Source organism: Bison bison, unplaced genomic scaffold (assembly GCF_000754665.1).
Source record: "Bison bison bison isolate TAMUID 2011002044 unplaced genomic scaffold, Bison_UMD1.0 scf7180017864036, whole genome shotgun sequence".
Taxonomy (NCBI): domain Eukaryota; kingdom Metazoa; phylum Chordata; class Mammalia; order Artiodactyla; family Bovidae; genus Bison; species Bison bison.
In genome coordinates this window covers 5,523,883-5,541,589 of record NW_011494608.1, presented here as the reverse complement: position 1 = coordinate 5,541,589, position 17,707 = coordinate 5,523,883, and the positions used below count along the sequence as shown (strand labels likewise).

The 17,707-nt window shown below is 55.3% G+C and overlaps 1 protein-coding gene across 4 annotated transcripts in view; it reads left to right on the top strand.

Moving 5' to 3' along the window:
• Window positions 1–17,707, top strand: part of TRAPPC9 (trafficking protein particle complex 9) — a 390,359-nt gene that overhangs the window by 279,655 nt on the left and 92,997 nt on the right. For all 4 annotated transcript variants that reach the window (XM_010834790.1, XM_010834791.1, XM_010834789.1 and 1 more), the window contains one exon: window positions 7,402–7,555. In XM_010834790.1, the coding sequence (XP_010833092.1) occupies window positions 7,402–7,555 (154 nt within the window). The remainder of the gene's footprint in view (window positions 1–7,401; window positions 7,556–17,707) is intronic.

Here is a 17,707-nt window from a genome sequence, read left to right as displayed (position 1 = left end):
GGGGTCGGGATAACGGGGCTGCCGACCAGGCCCCCGCCGGTGCCCTCGCCCTTAGGTTCAGGTGCGTCCTCTGCACGGGTGATGGGAGAGAAGCGGGCACCCGACGGGGACGCTGCTGCTTCAGCAGTCCCTCCCTGGCCAGCACGTCACTCCGGAGGACTCAGAGGAGCCCGAGAGGGTGTCATACGCCTGCTTTTCACTTAAGGCTGTGTGGTGGCCATGGCCCGGCTGAGCCCACAGAGGCTGCCGCCCTAATCCAGCTCCCTGGGGTTTTCCCAGCCCATGTGGGCTGGGCATGGGCCGTGGGGAGAAGCCGGGACTAGCAAGCAGCTCGTTTCCTTTTCCAGTTGGCAGCGGGCAGGCACAAACCCTGAGGGTGCCCTGCGGCCGGGTCCTCACTGGGGTTAACGCATGTCCCCTCCCAGGAAGCCCCAGGCCCCTCTCACAGCTTCCCAGGGTGGGGGCTCCCAGTGGGTGACCCGTCACAGGCACCCCTGGTGCAGAAGGCAGAGGTGGGCAGAAACCAGGCCTTTCAGACTTCTGGGAAAGCGTCTGATTGGTCTTTTGATCTCAGTATAGACCTCCCCAGAGTTGTCAGGAGCGTTGGAGGAAACCCCAAGCTCACCCTTAGAGACCCAGAGGTCCAGGGGACTGCTGACATGGCTCCTGGCGCTCACCAGAGAGGGGGCCTTGCCTGGGGCGAGCTCGCACCGAGCCGGGGGCACGGTGGGCTCTGTGAGCAGGGCAGTGCAGAGAGTGGAGAGAGGGGGTACGGGAAGCGGGGCCAGCACTGGGGGGCCTCCGGGAGCGGGGGGCCGTGAAGGACGCGGGCTGAGGACGCAGTGGCTTGCTTGCACATTGGTCTCGGGGGAACGTTCTCTGTGATCGCAGGAGAGTGAAAAGAATAAATAAAATACAATGCCTAGCATTTATCTTACATTTTAGTTTTCATAAAATGTCTCTATAAACGCTTTCCTGTTTGGACCTCAATCCATTCTAGCAACATTTTTTTAACCACCCCCCAGAGTAATTGCTATAATTTTGAGCATTAATGATATGCCAAGTGGTCCGTGTTCCCCACAATCCTGACTGACCCCAGCCTCACGTGCTCATTTCACACGTGAAGAAGCGGAGGCCTGGAGACACCGGTCTAACCTGCCTCTGGCTGCCAAGCTCCCAGGTGACCAAGGTGGGCTTAGAATCCAGCTCTGGGCGGCTGCAGAGCCTTAGCTCCTTCGTCCACACAGTCTTCCGTCCTGGAGGAGGCTCTTCAGTCAGTGACCCGCCCTGGGCCCCACGTCCCGTCAAGAGCAGAGTTAGGCTTGAATTCCCCGCCTGCTGGGGAGTTCATCCCTCCCCTTCCCGCTGCATGGCAGGGATCCGGCGGGCCAGCCAGCCCTGCTTAGATGGAAGGCTTCTCCTGGAGAAGGCCCAGCAGAGAGAAATCAATTAAAGGCGACCCCGGGAGGCAGGGATCCAGGCCTCACTCTGCTTCCCGCGGGTTGTGGGGGGCAGCCGGCAGCTCGATGGCATTAAGAGTAAATCTCACTTTATTAAGCGCTGTCTTCTGAGCGGAGGACACTACTTACAGGCCCCCAAGTAGTCGTTCATCTGCAGAAATGCAAGGAAAGGGGGTTGTGCTTCCACCGAAACGTTGGCTGAGACGGAAGGAGGTGCTGCTGACACATGAGGCTGGTGTCTCTGGACGTGAGACGTGTCACTTCGTTTGTGGTCCTCTAATACAGGATAAACGCGTATCAGTTTTACGCGGGAGGTGTCGGGTTCACGGAAGGACTCGGAGGCTGCGTGTCTGGCTGTGGTGGAAGCAGCCATGGGCTAGAGGGGGCTCAGCGGAGTCCGGCTGCCCTCAGGGAGGAGGTGGACAGGGCGCTGGGGATATCAGGGCGTGGTGACAGAGGGAGGTATCCCAGCCAGCCTGGAAGGTGGGTGGGAGGCAGAGAGACTGGGTCTTGGGGGTGCCTTGGAGTCAGGGTTCCCTGGAGGAAGTTGTGAGAACTGGCCAGGGCAGCCTTTGAGCCTTTTGAGGGCCCTGGGAGAGCAGGTCCTCGTGGGTAAGAGGTCTGTTCTCCCTCAGCTCACCCCTCTGGAAGGCAGGTGCCGGGCCCTGGGGTCCCCTCGTGGATGGCCAGGGAGCACGTGCACAGGGGGAGTGTGACGGGCACCACGCGGGCCTCTGGTCCTGTCCTCCTGCAGAACTGGCTGGCCCCTTGCCTGCGATCACACCATGCGGTCACTCTTTGGAGAAGCTGTCTCCATAGCAAGAGGCCGTGGCTGCCTGGCAGCCCCTCGAGCCCCCACCCTGGCCTTGGCTGAACTCACAGAAAGCCCATCAAGAGGTGGGTGGGCCCTTAACCACCTCCAGCTCGCAGGTGAGGAACTGGAGACCCAGACAAACGGAGCACCCGAGACAGAGTGAAGGGGGCTGGGACCTGTCAGACGCTGGCGTCGGCTCAGCCTTCCCCCTATGAGTGGACCCCCGCCTGGGTGGGGGCAGCGAGAGCGGGGGCCCTGGCCCCCGGGCGCCCGCCGTGTCTGAGCTTCCCCGACCCTGTCCAGTGCCTGGCACTTAGCTACATCTGCCAGGTGTGTGCCTGGAGCTTGTGGGGCAGGGACGCCTCTACGGACCCCCATCTCCATGCTCGCCTGCTGCGGGACCCCCAGGCCGGGTTAGGAGTCCTCTGCCCTGTCAGCTGTCCCTGTGGCCTTGGGCAGGTGGTGGGTATGAGGATGGCGGGAGACGGTGACGGTGAGGCACGTGCCGGGTGCCCGTGGGTGCTGCCAGTCTCACGTTTGGCGTGATCCCCAATGGCGCTTTGATTCTTATAATACAGTGTATCTTCTCTTCAATTAAAAATGATAACAAGGAAGCTTTCTTTGAAACCATAACTGGTCTACGAGGCTTAACGAGAAAATGATCGTCTTGGGTGTGAGCCAGGAGTCAGGTTGATGCCATTTTCCTGTCTGCCCCAAGTTCTTCTCATTGAGGATGAATGACTCCGGAAGGCCAGCCTCCTCCCTTCCACTTGGCTAGTACTTCATTATAAACCAGAGACTAGGCTGGTGTTCTGCATAGTCAAACAGACTCCCGAAGGATGCACTACATAAATTTAGAATACCGTCTTATAACTATCAATTATCTCCCAATGAAAGTTCAATTTAATTATACATGGATAGTCCTTCTAAATCCGACTCCTTGATTTGTATTTAAATGTCATCATTATGACTTCCCTGGCGAGGTTATCAGCTGTTCAAAGGCTGAATCATATGATATGGTATTTAAAAAAAAAAAAAAAAAACCAGCACTTTTTTTATAGACTCTTCAGAAATCACAGCACCTTTTTTTAGTGCCAACTCTTAACTATTATTGTCACATTTGGCCATAAAATTAAACATGAAAATTGGCATTCCATAGTAGTATTAGTTTTATTTCCCTCCGACTCGGCAAAGATGAACAGACTCAAATAGCGGTGGGGACTGTCTGGAGCGGAGGCTGCAGAATGCACTGGGGTGCTGGGCCAGTATCAGAACTGCATTCAGGTCTCAAGCTCTTGCGTGAGCGGCTCGGGTCACTTCTTAACTGCCTGGCCCCTCAGCCTCCCTGCCTCCACGTATGGGATGCTGCGTGTGCCCGGGCCTGGCTTCCAGCCCCTTCCTGGAGGACATGAAGGACGGTGGTGAGGCTCAGGGCCGTGCCCAACGTCCAGGTCGACAGAGATGTAGAGTAGTCTTCGGGTCCTAGAGTTGCCATCCTGGCTCCAGGATTCTAGGCTAGGTGCCCCCTAGGCGAGTCACTCAACTTCTGGTACCTCGATTCCATCATCTGTGCAGAAGGAGGGTGCTGCCTTTGAGACATTCGCTGCATGGTGTGCCCTGGGGCTGCTGGAGGGGGAGCGATGTTGTAAATTTGGGGAGTGGGGTGGCCTGTGGCTGGCGGGCTCTGCAGTCACCAGGTCTGTGTCTTCCACCAGCTCTGAAAACCAGAGGAGCAAAGATCATTTCCTTTTAGGTCCTTGGCCTAAGCAAGGGAGAGCCAGAGAAAGCAAAAATCAGGGCGGCTCCGTCTGAGCACAGGCTCCCAGTGCGGCTGCCAGCTCTGTGCCTTTGGGCAGGTGGCTTTCGCTCACAGAGCTTCATCGCATCTGTGAAAGGAAGCATATCACAGCATCCTTAGGCTGCCGTCATAAAAAGATGAATACGTATTGAAAACACCTAGCCCAGGCTGGGCACGTGGTAAGCGTTTGTTGCATTTCATTTTTCCTCTTCTCCTCTTTTGTGGGCACACCTGGCTGTGCATTTCTTAAGGGTGGTGGTGGGTGATGTAATGTGATGCTTAGGCTCAGTCCGAAATTGTTTGAAAGAGCCCACCCCTCCTGCCCCACTGGCCCAGGCAGTCACAAATATAATCCCAGTGGTCAGTATGCATTCTGATCTATTCTGATCACAAGTCTTCTGAGAGCGGGCCTCTCTTTCCACTTTGCATTTGGCCAGAAGAGAGCCGGGTGTCGGGACGTGTCCACACCCACCTGCCAGGTAACAGTTACTGGTTCCTTTTGAGTTACCAGATGAGGAGACTGAGTTTGGCCCCTTTAGTGAAACTTAGGATGTATTCTGACCTTTGGTTTGAAGAGAGCACTAGTTTGCTTCAGGCCACCTTGGAAGTGAGGGAGTAGGAAGCAGTTCTACTCGGTAGGCATTTGAGGCGCTCCAGCTATACCCACAGGGGAGAAAGAGATGACTGGGCAATTCCTGAAGAAGTGTTCAGCCTCAGGAGTAGTTCAGACCCGCAGACTGAAACATCAGCGAAGCAGCCGCTTGCCTCTTACTGGCATAGATTTGAAACTCGATCATCATCAGTATCGGCCAGGATGCAGAGAGGGCCGCCCCCACCCCGCCCCCGGCTCTGTTGAGGGCACGTGCTCGGGGAGAACCTCCTTGAGAAGGGACTTGTTCCCTGCCTCTGGGCCTAAAAGGCTTTCATACCCCCACAGCAGTAATCCCACCTCTAGAGATGTGCTCTCACAGACAGCCGTAAATGCAGCGAGGAAATTTAAGCAGAAAGATGGTGGTTATGTCTTTTTTTTTCACCAATATTTTTTTTAAAGAATGCAAAATACCTGAAAAGTATGAAAAATAGGGGAGCTGGTAAAATTATGATACAGCCGTGTGATAGAATCTTCTGCAGACTGATCTTCAACGATGTGGAGTTGTTCATCTCATATTAACAGAATAAAGCGAGCCTTAAAATTGTGTGTATACGTATGTGTGTATGCATATATTTAACACTTTTATGACTTACACATACACTTATGTAATGATTTGTTACATTAAAATAGGAACACTTAGGAAAAAAAAGACTATAGAATCCATATATCAATCATAAGGGTATAAGATTCTGAGTACTTTTCCTTTTGCATGCTATTCTCTGTTTTCTGGCTTTTTGCAGTAAGCGTATCTACTTTTGTAATCAGAAAAGAATGGTAAAAGGGTAATTTTTTGAACGTGGTCCTTGCCCTGAAGTGCACTGTTTCTGTGCTTACGCTGAAGTGCCCCTAACTCTGGTGACCGACCCTTAATCGTCACGCTCTCGGCCAAATGCTGCACATTGACCAGTGTCCCAGTAATTCTTTCCAAGCGCTCGAGGCCTCTTCCTTAGGTTTAGTTTGCTGTTTATGCGCCCTGAATACCAGCTCCTGCTTGTTAAAGACAGAAATCGCCAAAGGCCCATTAGTGCCCGCTGGAGTTCAGGCGAATATTTCGGCCACTGCACAGACTATGAATTAAAAGAAAATGCCTGCTGTTATCTGTTGACTGGCAGTCATCTTGAGGGCCTGACACGAAGGAGCCGCCCTTTCTCCCCTTCTCTCTACGTCCCTTCATGTAGCACATTTTTGTTGAGTACCTACTCTGTGCCTGACTTTGTGCTAACAGGTAGGATTTCAAACATCAGTGAGACCCAGCCAGCTCCCGGCTGTGTGCATGTCAGGACCGTGGGCAAGGGAGGGGAGGCAGCAGGCGGTTAGAGCCTGACCGCCTCCTACGGACCAGGCACTGTCTCACCAGGAGACACAGCTGAACGTGGATGCAGGTATGGGGCAGGCAGCAGTGGCCTGGGTATTGCCGTTCAGTCGCTCAGTCATGTCTGACTCTGTCACTCCATGGACTGCAGCACAACAGGCTTCCCGTCCTTCACTGTCTTCCAGAGTTTGCTCACTCATGTCCATTGAGTCGATGATGCCATCCAAGCATCTCATCCTCTGCAGCCCCCTTCTCCTGCTGTCAGTCTTGCAGAGCATCAGGGTCTTTTCCAGTGAGTCAGCTCTTCGCATCAGGTGGCCAAAGTATTGGAGCTTCAGGTTCAGCATCAGTGCTTCCAATGCATATTCAGGGTTGATTTCCTTTAGGGTATTAGGGAGGATCTTAATTCACTGTTCATTTCTTCTTTGAACTGGTTCCTGCAGTGTGTCAGGCAGGCACAACTCTGGGCCTGGGAACACTGCTAAATAAGACAAGAGCATCTCTGCCCTCAGGGAGCCGAATTCTGATAGGATTGATAGACAGCTCACAAATCCAGAAGTAAATATTTGCAGCTCGTGGTACATGGTGTAGCAGAAATAGATTGAATACCGCCCTGGAGAAGGTGAGGGCGGGTGAGAGAGAAAGCTGCTGTGGAGAGGTGGTCTAGGAAGGCCTTTCTGAAGGTCTGATCTAAAGGATGAAAGACTCCAGCCGTGCCACGGGTCACGTGAAGAGCATTCCCACATGGGGAGCTGTGGCACAGAGGCTGAGTCATGGGATGGAAATTGCCCTATGGTTAAGAGTGTGGGCACCCAGGGTGTGAGACTTGGCAGAAACTTGAAGGTGGGGGGGATCCTGGGCGCAGGGGCTGCAAGTGGGCAGGTGGGGTGCTTTGTGGCTGGTGGGGTGCCGTGTGGCTGGTGGGGCGCAGCATGTGGCTGGCTGGGTGCGGCATGTGTGAACAAGCCAGTCTGGCGGAGGATGAAGTTTGAGGTGACAGGCAGGGCTCTGTGTTGAGTCTGCAGTTCCCACTGGGCTCTGAGTCCTCAGGGCTGAGTAATTGCCAGCCTGCTCTGCAATTCTCCCTTTGGTTCCTGTCTGCTTTATCCTGTTCCAGAATCCAGATTTCTTTCTGGGGTTGGACTCTCTGACTCTGTCTTTCGTGCTAAACTGTGTTGAACCAGCTCTGAAGCCAATGCTACCCTGGGAATCAATTATTTCATTTTCTTGGAGCAACTCCGTTATGAATTACTAACGATAACGATTCATTCTCCTGTTTCACGCTGGCATGTGCTGATTCCCCGAGAGCCCGCAGAAGAAATTGCCGTCCTGATTCACCCTCTGCTGTGTTTCCCCTTCTCTTAGAATGGCCATTCAAGTGGACAAGTTCAACTTTGAGAGTTTCCCAGAATCCCCTGCGGATAAGGGGCAGTTTGCAAATTCCAAACATCTGGAGGAGGAGAGGCAGGAAGCCCGAGGCCTGGAGATCAACAGCAAGCTGGACATCCACTGGACCATCATATCCTTTTCCCAGACCCGAGGAGCCCAGAGGGGTCAGCTAGTGAGTGCTGGGCACAGGTAACTCAGGAGAGGCCTGGCAGGGAGATCTGGACAGAGAGCAGACATTTTCTCACCTCTCACCGTGTCCAGGGCCCCAGGAGGGAAGATGAGGAAGGGCCTGCTTGGGGCGGGGGCTGCTCTTGGCTTGGGTTGCCTGTTTCTTGTCAGCATTCAGATCTGTGATAGTGACAAGTACTAACGGCTACCTGCCATGGCTGGGCTGGAAGGGCTTCCACTCACTGATGGTCGAATACAGGATGCGGTTGTCAGGGAAACTGAAATTGGGTTGAACAGCTTAGCCAGGCGTAGAGATGCCATTTTGAAAAACCTGGGATGGGAGCAGTTTAGGAGGCTGTGTTACAAAGGTCAGTTTCATAAAACAGCTGGCCCTGCCCTGAGCTTCAGAGCAATGCCTGGCTCATGGTTGACACCCAGTTGGATGAGTGGGAATCTGGAGGAACCCCAGGTTCCCTAGGTTCTGTGTTTCTTCAGCAGTCTTCACCGAGTGCCTGCTTTGGGTCAGGTGTACGGTGAGCCACCTGAGAGGTGGAGATGCAGAGATGAGGCCTCATGTGGTTGCGTGGTCTTGAAAGGGGTGGAAGTGCTCTGAGGATTAGATGCACGGCAAATCCCATGGACAGAGGAGCCTGGTGTGCTGCGGTACGTGGGATGGCAAGAGTTGGACACGACGTAGGGACTCAACAGCAACAACAGGGACAGAGCATTGGGCCAAGTGCTTCATCAGAGGAGCTGCTGGGGGCAGCGCAGTCAGGGAAGGCTTCATAGAGGAGGTGACGTTAGCGTGGACTTTTTAAAGATAAGTAGAAGCTTGTCAAGGGGAAAAGGGTGGAAAGTGCCCTGCAGTGCTCAGGATGCGAGAGGATGGTTCTCCTAGAGCGTCTTCCCAGGAAGAGGCAACTCTGAGGGGACTGTCTGTTATTTATCGGTATCTCGTTCACATGCTGATTCTGTGGAAATGGGTTGGCTGCAGCCTGTCATGTGGTCTCGGATCATTCCAGACCATCTTCCTGGTTTCTGGAAACATCCTCGGGCTGCAGGAGGCACGGTTTCCAGGACGGAGGCCACTTCCTTCATGCCAGCTCACGTGAATTTGAGCTTGGGAGACCAGACCTCTGTCTCCAAGGAGCTTGTGAAAAAGCACTGCAGATGGATGGCTTGGGAACCAGACGCTAAAAATAGAGCGTCCAGGGACTCATGGAGGGAACCGGGTGCACGTCGTGGGGTTAGGCGTTTGTCTCCTGTGGAGAGAGAAGTAAAACAGCGGGGACCACAGCGTTGCCCTTCCTGAGGTGCCCTGCATCTCAGCAGAGTCGGGGTCAGTCAGCTGGCATGTTTGAGTGAGCAGGGCCAACTCAGCCTGAGTCCAGCCAAGGACCTGCTTGGGCGGGGTGGCCAGAGCAGTGCTCACCTGCCCACCAGGGGGCCCTGAAAGCGCTCCTGACCCCTTGAGGGGATGGAGGCGCAGGGAGGAAGGAGGCGGTCAGCGGTCAGCTCTTGTGTCTGCGTCCTGACGCTGGAGCCAGGAGAGGCCCCCCCTGTGTTGTGGAGGCTCCACGCCTCCTGTGTGGGGTCCTCGTGGGGTCCCCATGTGAGCAGGGGGGCCCTGCTCCTTCTCAGAGCCTTAGCTTTCCCCAGGAGCTGCTGCAGAGCCTGGCCCACTGGGCTGGGGGTGATCCAGTCTGCACCCGGGGAGGAGGGCGCAGTGTGCTTGGGGGACCCAGAGGGAAGGGGGTCTCATCACGGAACCCACAGAGACTGGGCCTTGCTGGGAGCAAGGACATACAGCAGCACCTGTGAGCGTGGCTTCCTGGGTGCTGACCCGGGGGCCCACCTGGTCCTGGATGCCCACCCCCCAGCTCCCAGGGCACGTCTCACCCGTCTTGCTGATGCAGCTGCCTCCGCATTCCTGCGGAGAAACAAGGGGAGCTGGTACTGAACCGTCAGCCCCACTCGAGCCTGTGGCCCTTGCCTCCTAGTAGGATTATGGTGACCATCAAAACACTCACATTGTTTTATTGAAAACGTACTGAAATGTTTTGGGGTTTCTCTCCTTTCAGCCTTGATTCTTTAAAGAAGCTGACTTCCCTGTTTTGCGTTTTGATTAATAATTCATGCAAGCAAATCCTTATTGGATGCCCACCAGGTGCCAGGCACACCCGTCTCCTAGCTTTACTGATTGGAAGCCCGTCCCCACAGGGGATTCGAGTGACGAGAATTAACACTGTGGACATCTCTTCCCTCTGCGCTCCCCTCCTGTCTGGTAATGACATCTGGCATGGGACGAAGAGCAGACTTTCGCTATTGTAAACCTAAATCCAAGCAGATGGGAAGACCAAAGATGGAATTGCCTAATTATTTCATTATGCATTTTGATATTTTCTCAATATTTAGACTTCATAAAAAAGTCGAGCCTAATTTGACACCCATCCACGGTGATAAAAATGGCCCGTATGTAAGCCTGTACGGCTGGATAGATGCGTTTTAAAGGAAACTGGCTCTCGCGGTAGGTGTGTGCACACCTGTCTAGAGAATACCTGCTATACCCAGAAGAGCCCAGGGGACTCTGGGAGCTCGCTCTCTGCACGCGGCTCACCGTCTGTGTGCCTTGTTTCTGCGCCTGGGGGCGGGCAGACGCAGAGGTGGGCGCTCAAGGCGCAGCCCTCGTGGGGTAAGACGGAGCTTTCCTGTGGTGGGACTGACCTGCCTCGGTGTTCCAGACCCGCCATGCACCGTGGACCCGAGTTGCCCCCTGCGGCAGGTTGTACAGAGCGCAGGCTGGAGCAGCGGGTCGCCCGGGCGGTGCTGAGGTGCTGGCCTGCCTGCCGGCCTTTCTCCCGCTCCCCTACTCCCCTACTCCCCTCCCCGCCCCCAAAGGCAAAGGTCGAGCTCTGGGGCCGCCTCCTCTGTGTCCTGCCCCCAGCAGCCTGGGCGCCTGGGCTCCCGAAGAGACGGGGTAGGGGGTGGAGAGTAGGCGTTGTCCGTCCCACCCAGGAAACCGCAGCCCTGCTTCCTCTGACCGCACCCTTGCTTTGTGAAACACGCAGGGCAGGCGTCAGTGCTGATTTTTTTTTTTAATTTTTGTTGAAGTCTAGTTGATCTATAATGTCACGTTTAATCTCTGTAGATTAATCTCTCAATCACTTTGCTGTAGAGCAAAGTGACTCAGGTATATCCATATATACATTTTTTCTTGTATCTTTGGCATTCTGGTTTATCCCAGGACACCGCATACAGTTCCCTGTGGTGAACAGGAGGACCTTCTTGTTCATCCGTTCTCTCTGTGTGATAGTTTGCATCTTCCAGCCCCAAACTCCATCCCTCCCCCCGACCCACCCCGGGTGCTGCAGGTCCAGGCAGGCTTTCCCACATGGAGCCTGGAGCCTGCTAACTGGCCAAGAGCCAGCATGGCTCAAGGGTCCCCGCAGGCTGCCTGGGGCGTCGTCGGGAGACCGCCCTCTGCAGGGACAGGGTGGCCTCATGCGGAGCAGGGGTGGGGGGCAGTCGGCCATCGGGGCCGTGAGCACCAGGGGCTTCTCGGTGTTTTCAGCCCTGAAGCTCCCTGGTTCAGCGGTTCACGCGCTGGCCCTGGGCCCGGGCAAGTGAGCTAACATTGAATACTGCTCTTTTAGATTTATGATCCCGCTCTCTCTTCTGAAACCCTGTGTATCATTTCCATTATCACCCGCGCTGTGCAAACCACCACGTGCGCGGCTCCCGTGTGTCGAGTTTCTTGGTGTGTGGTCCACGGGGCTGGGGAAGGGACACTGGGCAGCGGGGCAGACGCCGACCAGCGGGCGCTGCCGCCCAGCTCGCCCGCCCCCTCCCCCGGGCCTCTGTGTAGCCTCTCTGCTCCCCTTTCCTCCTCATCTGGTGACGGTGGTGATGGCAGCCCAGGGCGGACATGTGCTCTGGGGCGCTGCTGGGATCAGTCCTAACCATTCTATCCGCCCTTCTGATCCCCTGGGAAAGTGAAAGCGTTGGTTGCTCAGTCATGTCCGATTTCTCTGTGACCCCGTGGACTGTAGCCCACTAGCCTCCTCTGTCCATGGATTCTCCAGGCAAGAATATTCGAGTGGGTTGCCATTTCCTCCTCTAGGGGATCTTCTTCATCCAGGGCTTGAACCCGGGTCTCCCGTGTTGCAGCCAGACCTGATCCCTACCTGGTGCTGGACAGGATACTAGCATTTTTCTTACAACCTACAAGCTGGGTAGTACCTACCCCTTTTAAAAAATAGATACTTATTCTGGAAGTTGAATAACTCTCCTGACATGTGTCCCGGAGCTGGATGGCCAGGATCCGAGACCTCACGTTCTTTCCTGTTGCCTGAGGTCAGCCTGGAGTGACGGCCCACCCTCGAGGCACAGCTGTGCTTCCTGACCCTGGAAGGTGTCAGCACAGCTGAGCCCCCGCTTCCCGCTCTCCTCGGGGCCCGGCCCCAGGTGAGGCTCCTCCCAGACGGAGGGCGCTGGGCTGGGCCTCCCCAATGGCCGGCTCCTGGCGTCCCTGCCTTCATGTCTGCGGGGGTGCCTGAATGGGGTCAGGTCCCCCAGAATGTCTAGTTTGAGAGCTTTGGAAGCTGACTGTATCTTCCTTCACTCTCCATGTGGCATTCGGAGGAGGAGAGACAAGCGTCACGTAGGTGCAGGTGGGGGTCACCCTTTATGATTGGCCTCCCATGTCCGCTCTTCTCCGGGACCCTCTCTGCCGCCTCTCCCATCAAGCTCCAGCTGGAACCGCCCCCCTCTGGGCCCCTGCAACCCTCAGTGCTCAACTCCTGTTTGGGATAGTGCTTCCAGAGCACAGGAAAGTTTCTCCTCCCAACACTGTCTCCCAGGCCCGGCTGTGCTGTTCTTGAGGTCAGGTCCTGTCAGCAGCTGTCCCCTGATGACCTCCGCCTGCTGGGGTTTGTGCCAAGTGCTGGGACACTGCGGTGAGCAAGAACTCAGCCTGGAGTGGACTCTGCCTGATGGAGCCCGGGCGTGTGCTCCCTGCCCACCCCGGTGCCATGTGTAATCCTTAGCACTGAGGGATGGAAAGCATTTGGTGAATGGATGGTTTCTGTTTCATTGATGGAGCTGAACAGCCACCAGCTTGCTTGCATGACGCCGAGTGCCGTGAACGTAGGAAGGGAGTTTGCAGCCAGCGTGACTCGTCTAGCTGAAGCCTGGCTCCCTTTCCAGGGGCAGCGCTGCACAGACAGTCTGCAAGGGAGGCAGCTGCGGGAGGCGCTTGGGGCGAGCTCGGTGTCAGCACCCCTTCTCATTTTCCTGTTTGTTGCAAACCTCCCTTCGGAGAGCATTTCAGGGTTGGTGAGATGCCTACTGACCTAGCAGAATCCAAGCCCGGGTAGGTTTTCTGACAAGACCTGGGTGCCTGCTCCGCTGATCCCCACGAGGCTGGTGGCCTGGACCATCTGGGCTGGGTCTCTGCCAGGTGGGCTGATAAGCACGTGTCTTCCGCCTTCTGTCTAGAGGTTATTTGTAACCATCTGGCTGCTTGAGGGTGAGGCAGAGGCTCAAGGAGCCCAGTGGCAAACTGGGCTTTAGGTGCCTAAGAATCAGTAGCAGGAGAGGGGCTGGAATGCCTCTGTGGGATTCTCAGGGTACGTAGGCTTAAGTAATGGGAAGCAGAGGTGTATGGAGCAGGGTCGTGCGCCCAGAGGGGCTGTCTTCTCGGGGCTGGCCCCAGGCCATGCCGCTGACGGTGGCCATGTTTGGTCACCCTCTATAAATCCCAGAAGTGGCTTTGGCATTTGTCATCAGTTTTTACTAGTCCGTCCTAAAGGAAATTAACCCTGAATATTCATTGCAAGGACTGATGTTGAAGCTCCAATACTTTGGCCATCTGATGTGAAGAGCCAACTCATTGGAAAAGACCCTGATGCTGGGAATGGTTGAAGACAGAAGGGGACGACAGAGGATGAGATGGTTGGATGGCATCACTGACTCAGTGGACATGAATTTGAGCAAACTCCAGGAGATAGTGGAGGAGAGAGGATTCTGGTGTGTCGCAGTCCATGGGGTCGAAGAGTCAGACATGACGAAGCGACTGAACAACAACAGTCACACCCCTGTACGGCTCAAAGCACAATGTCTTCAGTGTAGTCGGTCATCACCAGGACAGGTGACCTGGCACACGGCCATCCTCAGCTTCTCAATTTCCAATACAGTGTTCCCACCAGTGAGGAAAACCTGTCAATACATGAGCCCTCCTTACTTTAAAGACAGAGGCAGATGAGACTTGCCTGGTGGCCCAGCGGCTAAGACTCTGAATGCCCAAAGCAAGGGGCCCAGGTTCAATCCCTGGTCAGGGAACTAGATCCCACATGATGCAACTGAAGATCTCGCATGCTGCAGCTAAGACCCAGTGCAGCCAAATACATAAAGTATTTATGATAAATAAAGACGCAGGAAGGTTAAGCTGTTTGCGCTGATTTGCCTGAGATAGCCCCTCAGCCTCCCTGATTGACTCCTAGCTAACTCTCACAGACGCTTTTATCGGAGCTCTGTCTTCTCATCACCCAAGAGAAATTAGGTATTTTTAGATAAGACTCCTTTAAAACAGTGCACTAGGTTTTCCTACTAGTCACATTAGGAGAGACAGCTTTATCTAAATGGATTCTAAAACAGGCAGCTCCTGTCCTCAGCGCAGCCGATTCCTTGATCGTCTTCAGTCAAGTGCGGGCTTGCATCATGTCTCTGTCCTAAGGGAATCGGTGTTTATGGCTGTGGGTGATCACGGCTTCAGAGGCTTGATCCTCGTTGTGGGGACGCTGAGCCAGCCAGAGAAAAGCACCGCTCCTGACCTTCCTTTGAGGCTGTAAAGTTGCCCTGGCTGCTTAGCCTTCAGCGGACGGCGGGAGGGATGGGGCAGGGACACGTGTTTGATCCTTGACACCCCCCACTTCCAATCTGGATATGCACGCCTTGAAGTTACTTTGAAAGGAACCAGGGTTAGGCGCAGGGAGAGAGTGCACGGATGTGAGGTTTGGCCGGCTGGGAGAGTGGGGAAGGGCTCCGGGCCCGGAGTGCACAGAAGAGTTCCCCGAGTGTGCGTGAGCGGGCACACGAATCCACGCGCCCTGTGCTCACGTGATTGGCCACCTGTTGGGCTTGTGCACGTTCTGTGTGCTTGTGGCGTGACAATGATTGTGAGCATCTAATAGCATAAAATTACTTACGGAGCTTACGTAATAGCTAATACCTGTATGGCCCTTACTAGACACCAGCACCGTTCTGAGCAATTTACATAGATTTACCCAATTTTTACAAAACCCCAGTGAAGCGGTCTTTATCCGCATTCCACAGATGAGAGAACCTTGGTCCTGTGAGGTGACCTACCTTGTGCCGGGTCACCTGGCTACTAAGTGGCGGAGCTGGGACTCGTGCCTGGCCGTCTGGCTCCAGAGTCTGCGCTCTCGCCAGCTCTGTGCTGGGAAGAAGAACAGAAGGCGCCTGGTCTCCGCCACGACGGCCTCCATCTTCCGGATGAAGCTGGAGAGACGAGCATCCCTCGGGCACGCTGCTGGCTGCAGGGCTCCCTCCTTTCTGCCAACCCTCTGCCCCAAGACTCCCCTTTCCTCGCCCAGCAGGACCGCGGCCCTGAATCACTTTCAGACTCTCCCCAGCAGTTCGTGGGCCATCCAGGGAGCTGAGCCCAGACACCACCAGCGCCCCTGCTGGGACAACACCCGGCATCAGCATTCTCAAAGTTCACGATGCAAATTGGAAAACAAAGTCATGGGAAAGAGGCTCATTAATCACCTAGAGCAGTCTTTCCATTAGCGTAATCCCTAGTTATGACAATTTGCTAATTCATTGGAGCTGAAGTGTGGCGGCTAAGTCCCTGCACCTGTGGGTGTCTCTCCAGAGCAGGTGCGTGGGGCACAGGCAGCGTGTCTTCCTGGGAGGGGGCGAGGTGCAGGCCTGCTTTCCACGGGGCTCCCCACTCTGGGATCCTCATCTCAGAGCCAGTGTGGGGATGCCTACGTCAGCTGCTCTTGAGGGCTGGTCTCCGTGGACCACGTGTGACAGCCAGGTGTTCAGAGTCCAGTGCTTCCCTCTCTTGGGAGAGACCCAGGCCTCCACCCGCTAGCTGCACCTTCCCCACGGGAGGAGCTGATGGAATGAACAGTTGTTTTTCTAAAGTGTCAGACTGGCTCGTGGTAAACTTCAGTCCCATACGCACAGGCAGGATCTCAAAAACTGCTCTGTGGTTTTGAGGCATCCTCTGCAGCCCGTGCCCAAATGTTTCACGCTAATGGGCTGGCAGAAAATGAGAGGGAAGATATTTTATTAAGTTTCTGCACCTTCCTTGCCTCTGGATCTGTTTTTCCAAGATTTGACCGCAAATTTCCATTGTCCCCGGGCTTCTCTGGTGGCTCCAAGGTGAAGAATCCGCTTGCTAATGCAGGAGACGCAGGAGACACAAGTTCAGTCCCTGGATTGGGAGGATCCCCTAAAGAAGAAAGTGGCAACCCCTCCCCCACAGTATTCTTGCCTGGAAAACTACCATGGACAGAGGAGCCTGGTGGGCAGCAGTCCATGGGGTCGCAGAGAGTCAGACAGGACTTAGTGACAAAACACACACACATCCATGGTTCCCATGACACACAGAAGGTTAACCAACACAACATGTGTGGAGACATTTGTAAGCAAAACAGTTCTGCACAGGTATAGACTAGGTGTAATTAACAATGATGCGTCACTAACAGTCCTAAGATATGATCCTTGTGTGATAGACGGGGTTTCTTAAAGTAGGGAAGACCTCACCTTGGTCAGTCTTCTCATCCCCAGCAGCTCCTGCAGCCCACATCATAGGTGTTGACGTGCTGGCATGGATCCAGGCCCGCCCACTGGCAGGAAGGCTCTTGGGGGCACTTGTACCCCCACGGGTGCAAGCACAGTGTCCATTCATAGCGGTCTGGCTGGGGTGATGGCTGGAGTGGAGATGGATTCTAGAGGATGTCCCAGATGACATGAAGTTCAAGCTTGAGATGGGTGGTGGTCACGAGGAGGCCAAGGCCGAAGAGGGTTCCAGGCTGGGGGGTGCGGGAGTCAGGGCCCCGAGGCAGGAAACAGCCTGTTGTCACCGGTCCCAGTGGTTTGGCTTGGCTGGTGCACACCGAGTCCTCCAGGTCTGCGGGGGAGAGATCAGCCTGGGAAAACTTGCGGAGAAGTTGTGTAGCCTCCATGGGAGCTGGGATTTTATCCCTAGGGTGCTTGAAGGGCTTCCGGCTAGGGGCAGTGTGGTTGCACTCGGTTTAGGAGGCTGGAATGACCACTCCCCCTGTCTCTGCCCCCTGGTTTGGCGTGGGACGTCCATGACGTCCCTGCTGCAGGATCGTACCCCCCGGTCCTGGAAGTGAGGCGGGAGGGCCTGTGAGGCCAGGGTGTACAGATCCTGCTTCTCGGTTCTCGGCCAGGCCGCTGAAGGGTGTGGAGTTGAAGTGGAGAACCCGCCAGCGTTGGGGTTCCCGTTGGGCTACGGGCTGCCTGACCCCATCTATGCTCTGTGGGTTTACTGGGGAACCAGCGCGGGGGCCCCACTCTGAGCCTGGTGTGTGAGGGACGCGGGACAAGGCCTCTCAGAGCCAGGGAATCACCCTTCCCAAGTGATGGTGTCTTGGTTGTTCCTCGTTTTCTGGTTTTGAAGCATGTAAGCCTTTCTCTTCTAGCAGATTTTAGGCTTGAAGAAGGGACTGGGAGATGCTACCATCGGAGAGCTGGGCTGAGTCACTTCTGCCACCTCCATGCCATCTCTCTGTCCCCAAAGAGCCGTGTCCTCTGCCTCTCGCCAGTAGGGGAGGGCCGTGAGGTGCAGGCCGGCGTTCAGTGCGGAGCTCCCTAACCCGAGGGTGCAGCAGTGAACGGTCATAAGCTGTGGCCCAGGGTCGTCGTCACTTAAAGCCACTGTATCACTCCTGGAGAAGCTCTCGTCCAGTTGACTTTTACAGCCTCCCAGCCCTGCGGCTCTGAATTAGGGACTTGGAGACGGGAAGCCTGGCCTTGGCCCCAGGCACTCACCGCAGCCTTGTCCGGGAACAGTTGTGGCCATAAATACCCATGGCCCGGAGTGGCCGGTGCTACC